The sequence below is a fragment of the Bacillus rossius genome (genome assembly GCF_032445375.1).
Source record: "Bacillus rossius redtenbacheri isolate Brsri chromosome 9 unlocalized genomic scaffold, Brsri_v3 Brsri_v3_scf9_2, whole genome shotgun sequence".
NCBI classification, from domain to species: Eukaryota; Metazoa; Arthropoda; class Insecta; order Phasmatodea; family Bacillidae; genus Bacillus; species Bacillus rossius.
The window spans coordinates 18,146,846-18,157,075 of record NW_026962013.1 but is presented as its reverse complement, the minus strand read 5'-3'; the positions used below and the strand labels follow the sequence as shown (position 1 = coordinate 18,157,075).

The following is a 10,230-nucleotide window of genomic DNA, read 5'->3' as shown; positions in this document are numbered from 1 at the left end:
GTAACTCGTTTACCAATCATTTACAAGGCGTCCTGAACAGCCCAGGTAGGTTCCGAACCACGACGCGCTCCTGCCTGCAGCCACGAGGCTGAACTCCCGTTAAAACCCCTGAGATCTTTTCCAATGCTAATATTTAATTAAAAACTTAAACAGGCAGCGGGAGTGGCATCACTATAATTAAGTTTTTGTTTGTACCAAAGGATCAAGGGACAAATATGGTGATATGGGACGATTACCGTTCTCTTTTTAGAGGTAAAATGGAAATAAATATGTTTAAAAACAGGATTAATTTTTAGGAATAATTCATATTGCAATATAGTTAATCAAATGCCTTGGAAATTGCTAACTATCTACCACGCGCCCGCTTTGTGCACACTCCTTTTCGTTGTTATTTACTTTGGAAACTTTACTGTTGTCCGTCAGTTGTTTACAAATTGTGGCGGAAAAGTTTCGTTTGAATTTATGATTTTAGCTTGCTTTACTTAGATCTAACAAAATTTGAAGAATCGATATGTTTCAATTAGTAAAGAAATCTAACATCCGTGTAAAACGTGTAAATTTACAAGTCATTTTTGAAAATAAAATTACACCAAGCGATTGTGCGAATCTTTTGTCAAGTCTGATAGAATATATTTTAATCCAATTCCAACAGTTGCCGGGATGTCCAAGGACATTTTACGTACGGAACTCAAATGTGAGTATACTACTAGGTTACTACTATGAAGAGTATAAAGTATTTGTTTTACAGTATTTTAAATGTTGCTACCCTAACCTAACCAGGAGACTCTAGTTTTATTGCAAACACCTAGACGAGTTAACATTTAGATTCCGTGTTTCAAGAAATTACGGTAAATATTTACTTGGGCGGTATTTCCGAAAAAAAATGTTAAAAATCCGAAAATACCGTTATTTTATGCTCTTCAAATTCCTCTTTTCATTAAAATCGGCGGAGATTAGAAATTCCAAATACTTTAGGAGATATCGAATTTTTAAATTTCTTCATATGTAGTTGAGCGGTATTTGCGGAAAAAAAATGTTAAAAATCCGAAAATACCTTTATTATATGCTCTTCAAATTCCTCTTTTCATTAAAAGCGGCGGAGATTATAAATTCCAAATACTTTAGGAGATATCGAATTTTTAAATTTCAGCACAAAACCAGCGCATTCCTGTGGCGTGCGTGCACCATTGTTTCTTGTTTACGTACGAGTATCTATTTTTTTTATTGGATAATGATGTCACGTGATTGTTCGTGATAGGCCAGAATTCAAATGAACTAATACGTGATTATTTAGTTCAATTATTGTTTAAAACGGTGTTTAATTACCGCCTCCAACTTAGGTGAGTTTTTAACGTTTCTAATTTTAAAGTCTTATTTGTTATTTTGATATTGTTGCGCAAGTAATAAGTAACAAAAAAATTTACGTGAGTTGTTACTTTACATCCTTTGTTACGGGTTTGTTAGGTAAGGTCAGTTACATTATAAATAATTTAAAACTAAAGAATAATTAAAATTAATTCACATTATTTTTAATATCACCTTAGTTTGAAAGTATTTATAATGTAACTGACCTGACCTAATCGACCATTTTAGTTTACTGTTCACCCTCTGTCCGGGTTTGTTTGGTCAGGTCAGTTACATTATAAATATTTTAAAACTAAACAGCCATTAAAATTAATTCACAAAATAATTTTTAATGTCGGCTTAGTTTGAAAGTATTAATAATGTAACTGACCTGACCTAATCAACCATTTTATTAATTACGCATTCACGATTCACGTATTCACGAACACACAGCAAAATAACAAAAATGGCGCCGCTCGAATGGTTCCACAGATCTTGTATTGCAAAATTAAAAAAATCGATATCTCCTAAAGTATTTGGAAGTTCTGATCTCCGCCGCTTTTAATGAAAAGAGGAAGTTGAAGAGCATATGATAAAGGTATTTTCGGGTTTTTAACATTTATTTTCGCAAATACCGCTCAACTACATATGATGAAATTTAAAAATTCGATATCTCCTAAAGTATTTGGAATTTCTTACCTCCGCCACTTTAAATGAAAAGAGGAAGTTGAAGAGCATAAATTAAAGGTATTTTCGGATTTTTAACATATTTTTTCGGAAATACCGCCCAAGTAAATATTTACCGAAATTACATACTTTCATGATTTTAAATTATGTTACTGACCTAACGTAAGCTAGATTCTTCACTTTTATTACGAGCATTTAGACATGCAAACGCTTAATCATTTCGGGAGAACTACCTAGCCACTTTGAAAATGTAGACTACACAAAACATATCCTTTGTTAATTCAGACAAACTGCTGCATTCTAAAAATAAAACACAAATTATAAATATAATCCCGGAAACACACATTAATGACATTAATCTTTAATACTAGCAAAGAAAAATTAAATACGCACATTTATAATTCAAATTATTGAAAATTTTTTATTAGTTTGCTTGTCACAGAGGACGTTTTCTCGATCTGAAGCCTGGACGTCCTCGACTTAATATTTGCAAAGCTACACAGATTTGTGGTAGCCATGTATCTTCTACTTCTAGTTGATGCTGATTCTTGATCTGGAAGACTGGATGTGGTGTTTTTTTTTTTAAATACGATCAGTATGAAGTTTCCCGTAGAATGAACTGATAAGGCAGCCATTAGGCCAGAACACAGTGTTATGAATCCTTTCAAAGTATTCTGAAACTGATGTGGAAAGATGCGTATGTATTTTATTTAGAACTTAGTTTGACAACTTTCACTTGCGAGAGATTTAATTCATTAGCAATATAATCCACTACTTCTTTTTCTTGGACTGTGGAGTCAAAACATGTTACAAATAAAGCTTTAGTTATTTTAAAGACTGGTGCTGTGACTGTTTTTTAATGAGGAGATATTTCTTATACCAACTTACATTGGTGTTTTCCTTTTTTTTCATTAGAGGCGGTCTTCCCTTTCTGACTCACTTTTCACTTGAGCTTGTGTTTGTATTGAACTTCAGTGAAGCCAGCCTTCTTCGCCGTCAGTTTGTTTATTTGGAGAGTAGTTCGTGCTGTTGCTGGCGTCATGGGGAAATCGCTTTGTTGCATGTGGGTCAGCGTGTGGCCGCCTGGCAGGACGACAGAGGTTTCAACGTTCGTTGCTGTCTGTTCTCCAGGCTTTGTTTATGTCCCTATCTACTATCTAGCGAAACCACTGCCAAGGGAACGGGCTTGGAAATCTCTCCAACCAATCTGAGGGGCTTGGGTCGCCGAGCGGTAGCCTCCCCGTGGTCCCCGCTGGAAACCAGACAATTTATCCACTTTTGAAAATATCTTGTCTGGGCCAAATACCGCTCTCCGCTGGGGGTGGAACATCCTTCAGATGCTCCTCCCGCAGCGGAACTCAGGGGATTTCCAAGCCGACAACATTCTCACCTTCAAAATTCATGTAAATTATTTATCTGGCATGACAACTATGGTATCGCTGATAGTCTTACCCCTATAACGTCTAAATATCAAATAATCTTAATATAAATAGTACTTTTAACCTCGGTAGGGCCACAACGGCTAAGAGAGGTAAAACCGCGTCATTTTGTTTATGTTCTCCAGGCTATATGATTTTTTGCGATCAATTTGATTTTTTAATTCTTGTTTGTTAGGTTCAGTGTGTGATTTACCTGAATTTTTTGTTTGAATGACTTTTTCTTTTAAGTTTTTGATTTCATTTCTGGAGTCATCTAATAATGTCTTTAATACATGGTTTTCATTTTTTAAGATCGTCTATCTTGGTAATCATTATTTTTACAAGGTCAACTAATTCAATAATCTTGCTCAATTCTATGGACATAGGTGACAGGGGTGCAGATATATAGATGCAGCTAATTCATTTTTTTTCAGTGACATCTTCAGAGGAGAGTTCTTTTTTTTGAGGTCAAGTCAGCATTAGGCACAAGTTTGATTGATAAGATAAAATGATTAGTAGACATTTCACACGTAGTTCTCGATGTTTTCTTCGTTGGAGATCTGAACATGTTTGAATTTAGTTTTTCGATGGAGTCAGATTCACTTATAGTTACATCACTATCAGGTAAGGCAAACCTTGAGAAATCAGACTGATCAAACAATGAGGAATTAATTGTGATTAATTTGCTGCATAAATAAGGATAACCGTCTCTCCCGACACATGTCTGTCCACTAGAAATACACAGCCATGATACAGACCTTTTTTTATAGGCTTACTTTATTTTTACACATAAATATTTTCCAAAATATATTATTTTTGGCATAAATTGATCAAACTAAATAAACTCTATATACAAACACACGGATCACTGCATTATCACATCTAAGTCGTGAGCTGCGCTTAGTAGAAAGGAGCGAGAGCGCTGGTTTTAACCAATCTGCATGGTTCATTTTCCCCGAAACACAAACTCAAGGTCGTATCAGCGAGCTGACAATTTCTGTTATGGTACCCATATGTTTTGGTGTGATTTCTAAAAAGTTTCACATCAAAAGGTAATTTCCAAATAGGTATCTGAATAAGTTGATACACATTTCAACAAACATTTTGCTAATCTTAGTTTAGGATCTACTTTCAGTATTCAATCAAATATGTTCATGTTCACATTATATTTTTAAAAAATATTTTTAATTAAGTTGATACTTTTCTAGGCTAAAAAATTATGTTTTATCATAACAAAAAAATAATAATATGAAAATTTATTTTCAAAATAATCATCCAACCGCATGCATTTTAGTGATTTGTTGTGTGGGTCTACTAAAGTAAATTTGTATGCAGCCAATTTTCATTCATGAAGGAATTAATAATTAAGTAATTATTAATCTGGAGCTGAGCTGTAATACTGTGAGGAGCTGTAATGATTTTTGACTAATGGCTAGAGTTTTAATTTTTGACGAAATATTAAAAAAAGGAAAGTTATTTAACTTTCGAAGTGTGAATAATGAGGTAACTTTTTGGAATTTATTCAATAAATAATTTGATTCTTTTAGGTCTCCAGTATCACAGAAGATCAAATTTGTAGTGTTTTTATAAATGAAGAGCACAGCCGAAAAGAGTTGCATAAGCTGCTAAGTGATTTCAACATCTTGAAACAGGTAAAGTAAAATGTAATAATTATTTTTATGCATAAGTGCCAGGCTGTGAATCTGTAAATTTTTTGTGTTAATAGGCTAATTTATTCTTAACTAACATTTTTTTTATGTTTCATAGTATAAAAATTCATTTAAATAAGTTGTAAATTCTCTCACTTTCACTTAGGGAAAGTTGATAATTTTGGTGGGAATTCTATAAATTATTAATAGACTGTATATTATTTGCCAAATCTATTTTAGTTTTTTTAATTCTCTACTGAATATCCGGGGGAAATATCATAAACATATTGTTTGAAACACAACTGAAAATTAATTATAAAAACAAAGTTTAAAAAAAGATAATTTACAGTAATATATTTTTTTCTTTTTCATGCACAATAAAGGGGGGGGGGGGGGGGGGGGGGAAAGCATATTGCGGTCCCAATATTGTGTGGCTTCACTCTGTGTGTAACACAAGCTTGCTTTAGTCTCAGGTTTTCATACTAAATAAAAATTGTTATACACCATTCTGATTATTGTTCATGCCTGACAGACTCTGAAAGAGGAAATAGAAGATGGTAGTATCACAGACTTGGAGCTGCACATCGGAAGCGGTCCACCATTCACCGACCATCTGGTTCACGTTTCCGTGCCCCCTTTGAGTGAGAAGCTGGATGGTGAACCAACATTTATATCCAAGAATATGGGTATTTTATTTAAGTAAGGTTTGATTTGTACTTATATTAATGTACTCACTAGTAGCATGACAATAATATTAATGAAACACTAATTGTAATGATATTTCAGTAATTTGATTTTTTCAGTTAAAATAATATACCAGAAGTTAGCTGTACCGATTCACAGAATTTTGCAGATACGCTGATTCAACTGTTGCTGATTCACTGATTCCAAATTGATATGGTGGAAAACACACTTCATTTAAAACATTTTTAAAAAAATTACTAAATTACATGAAATGTCTCATTCTTGGAAAAACATGCAATGTAAATGTTCATGTATTTTAGTTAGCAAAATTTAATTAAACATAAATATAACCTAAGATGAACTGAATGGGATTTCTTTTTTTAAACCAGCTGTAATATAAATACAAAACAAGTGAGTGCTTACCTAAGTTTGCTGTTATTAAACATTTTACTTCAAACAATTCAACATACTTTCCTTATATAGATTAACTCACTACAGAAAACATTTAACTTAACTAGCACTAATAAGAAAATGCCTAGATTTTTATTTTAAAAAAATTCTTAATTTTTCAATGAATTTTTTTTAGTGCCATGAAAAATTCTACATGTGCTGAAGTCTTTTAGGTGTTACACTAGTAAGAGGCACTTTGCAGCAGAAATACATAATTTCTGTTGTATAAAAATTACTTATTTATTTGCATTAAGTTCTCTAAAACTGATATCTGCAACTGCATAATTGTGTTTAGCATTGTCATAAAACAATCATTCCCAGTTCATAAAGCTGAAAAAAACCTATTTTTTAACTCATATTTTTAGGTTGTTTTCTTTTGTTTGTGCCAAACCGTAATAAACATAAATTTACGAATGAAGACTAGAAAATTTAATTATTTAATATGTAATTATATAAAATAAGATAATTTAATAATAAATTACTGAATAAATATATTGATTCATGAAATGCAAAGTTTAAAAGAGAATATAAAATGTACAAGATTGGGACTTTGAACATGTTTAAAATTCAAGAACTGCAATTATAATACCAAATTAACACGTGTGGCAGCGAAAATTCACAGTAAAAAACATTTACATGGAAATACGTTTCAAGTAGTCACTTTGCACTGGAAATAGAAAAGGTAATTATGTTATGTGAAGTCTTACCTTATTTAAAAACTTGAGATAAAATGTGTCTGCCACAATATTATGAACATTTATTTGCAGCTCAAGCAGTTGGTATTTTTCATTGTTTGTAGTGAGAGCCATGCTATAAATAAATAAAGTTTTTGTTCCTTTCTAACTTTATTGTGGTGATATATAAATTACAATTTTCATACTAAATAAAAATTGTTACACAGCATATTGATTGTTGTTCATGCCTAACAGACTCTGAAAGAGGAAATTTAAATTCAAGAACTTTATTAAAACACAGGATGTTTAAGTTTGATATCATAGTACTATGAAAAGTGAAAAGGGTACTCTTGGATATGTAGGTTATGGCAGACACTTTTATTTTTCAGTAATTTCCACCAAACATTAACAAGCATATTGTGAATCTGCAGAAATGCTGTTTAAACTTAACATTGGCAAAATCGGCTTTTGCCAAACTGCATCGGCACAGCTCTACCAGAGAAGTATTATGCAATTGTGTACAGACTGACGTCAAAATAAGTACAAACTCAATTGTCAGGAATCCTAGAAAAAACCCAGAAAGCCCCAAAATATCAATTATTCTCATGGGAGATAATTTTTATTTCTCTATCATTGGTGGAAATGACATTACAAATGTGCTGGCAGCATGTGTTGTAATTTTGATTGCAGTGGCCTCACCTACTGGACAGTGAAGATAATAAATGCTTGTAAATAGTACCTTTTTTGTTACATAGGTAGGCCAATGGTAATAAACATGCTTCTGCACTCTGCACATACCAAAACATAGTGTTGTCAAATTTATTAATCTAACTGACCATTTAGTTAATATTAGACTGAAACATATTTTACATCTGAAACAAATGGAGTATAAGTCATCCAATTTTTTAACAATCATGAAAGTCTTGGGTAGACGTACATTGAAGAGTTGTAAGGACTGAAATCTTGCTGAACCTAATCACATTTGCACTTTAATATTATTATTTGTGTTTATTACCATTTTCAGACACTTGTAAATTGTAAAATATGTATTTGAATAAGAAAATGGATGGTAGATAGCATTGGCAAATATATTATTTGGTAATTTTTGGACTATGAGTCATCATGACTGATACAAATGAAGCATGGCACAAAAATGTTGTATTCGATGTGTAACGTAAGAGAAGATTAAAATATGTTTGAGTGTAGGAAGGATATAATTTTAGTTGTGCAGAAAACATTCTTAGGTGTCTTATTGTTGTTATGGTTAAATTCAAAGAGATGACACTTAGATAAAAATAAAGGCAAGTTTACTTAACATATAAAGTTTTATGAGCACAAGCAAACTCTTTCACATTTTGCTTAGGTTTCTGTAACTTTTGATAATGTTAATGTTGGAAATTAATATTACAGAAAGTTCTTAATGATTACCAAAATAGTAATGGGTTTTTCTTGTTAGAGTTGAAGAGATAACCATGTTGTGATGTGTTATTTATATTGAAATTTTTTTTTTGTTTTAGGAAAATCTGCGAATGTGAAGAATTGCAGAATGCTGTGGATGATGTTCGGCCATCGAAAATTGATGTATTCTTTGCAAAACAGTTGCACGCGAGATCAAGGAATTTTTTCCCAGTGAAACGCTTTGTAGATTGCGCATCCAAATCACACATAAACGTTGAGTTTTTAGTTCGTCCAGAAATAGACACTGACAACCAGCCTCAGAGCATCTCCGTCTCGCAGCAAGTCGACTGGTACAGAATGCAAGGCATTCGTGGGTTTGGAATGGCCCACCTCTTTTCGAATCATTGATTGGCTTGATATGAGCAATCACCTTAAGAGGATTGGAAAGGTTACATCGTCCATGAATAATGAGAATATAAAAACAATTAAATCTGAACGACTTGACAGAATTTTATGGGGTTGGTTATGTTGGCTAAATATTTTCACAAAGAGACCAGAATGTACAGAAATAGTCAATAGAGTATATAAAAAAATTGCAAACTGTCTTTCGTAAAATAAGGGCTGGAAACCAAAAATAAACAAACCTGAAAAAAAATTGGCTGTATAATTTGTTTATTTTACTTTAAGAAAAACCATTTGAATTTTTTTTTTAAAACTATACCTTGTATTGACTATTTCTATACATTCAGGTCTCCGCAGTGAAAATATCTAGCCAGACAAAACAAACCTCCATGGAATTCTGCCGAGTCATTTAGAATCGATTATTGTTTTTTTTCTTCTCATCATTCATGCACGATGCAACTTACTATCCTCTTTAATCACAGATATTTTATTATATTTTTGTGTGCAATTTCATGATTAAACATTTTGAACTATAAATATATGTAATTCATAACTGGTAGTGCTATCTATGTGAAAAACGCAGAGACTGTCAACAGTACTCTCTACGCTGCAAGTTAAACAAGGAGAAATGTGATCATGCTGGTTGCAAATACAAAATTCAAGACATTCACAGCTGACTGTGTAGGTTACCTGTATCAATTTTCTGACAAATGTGCATGCACATTCTCTTGTCCTATTCTTTCATTCATAGATCTCTCTCTGTTATATCACACAAAGAGGAGAATGAAAATGAGCCCAGCAATGTATATATAGGGTAGTGCTCTGACCTTGAAATTTTACTCTCATCGCACCACAAAGAAGTTTCACTTCAAAAATACAAAACATTAAAAATAAGTTTGTTTAACAAGATGTATTGATTTAAAGAAATCAAAATGAACCATAACATTATTTAATTTGAAAAATTCTGATGTGGTATTTTTGAAATAAAAGACGTCCTTGCTTAGTTTACTATTAAGTTGTTATTGATTCCTTTCCTCCCTAAATTTTTTTATTTGAACCACATTTTCAAATGTTTATATACCATTTAAAGACCATTAGAGGAAGTAAATTGATATATATATATTTATTGAAATTGTGAAAAACTATATATGTTTACTTGATTTAAATAAATATATATATATATATATATAAATCAAGTAAACATATAGTTTTTCACAATTTCAATTTGTTTAAATCTTCAAATGTTTGAACTGATTTTGGTCAACATATTGAAAGAGAAAAGAAAAAAAATTGCACAAAATTTAATACTTTTTAAAATGGTGTGATGGGATTTCATTGTAGCCTAAATATATCTTAAATTATTAGCAATTTTATAAGTTAAGGCGGAGAAAGATTGGAAAAACACAATATGAAAATGTATTACAAGGAAGTTTTTGTTTCTTTTGAACATTGCATTTGATTAGCATTATTTAGACACAAGGTACTGATAAATCCTTAAATGCATGTGCCAACAATGCGTGACTT

General features: G+C 31.9%; 1 protein-coding gene across 1 annotated transcript; it reads left to right on the top strand.

The window, feature by feature from the left end:
- Positions 1–390: 390 nt before the first annotated feature.
- Positions 391–9,709, top strand: LOC134543129 (uncharacterized). The gene is made up of 4 exons (XM_063387964.1): positions 391–694; positions 4,997–5,101; positions 5,631–5,797; positions 8,424–9,709. The coding sequence occupies exons 1-4, from the start codon at positions 512–514 to the stop codon at positions 8,710–8,712; spliced, it is 744 nt and encodes a 247-aa protein (XP_063244034.1). The 5' UTR covers positions 391–511; the 3' UTR covers positions 8,713–9,709.
- Positions 9,710–10,230: the final 521 nt, after the last annotated feature.

Coding starts and splice junctions, on each gene's coding strand:
- LOC134543129 (XM_063387964.1), top strand. CDS start 512: ATGTTTCAATTAGTAAAGAAATCTAACATCCGTGTAAAACGTGTAAAT. Junction 5,102..5,630: donor ATTTCAACATCTTGAAACAG/GTAAAGTAAAAT, acceptor CATGCCTGACAG/ACTCTGAAAGAGGAAATAGA. Junction 5,798..8,423: donor AATATGGGTATTTTATTTAA/GTAAGGTTTGAT, acceptor TTTTTGTTTTAG/GAAAATCTGCGAATGTGAAG.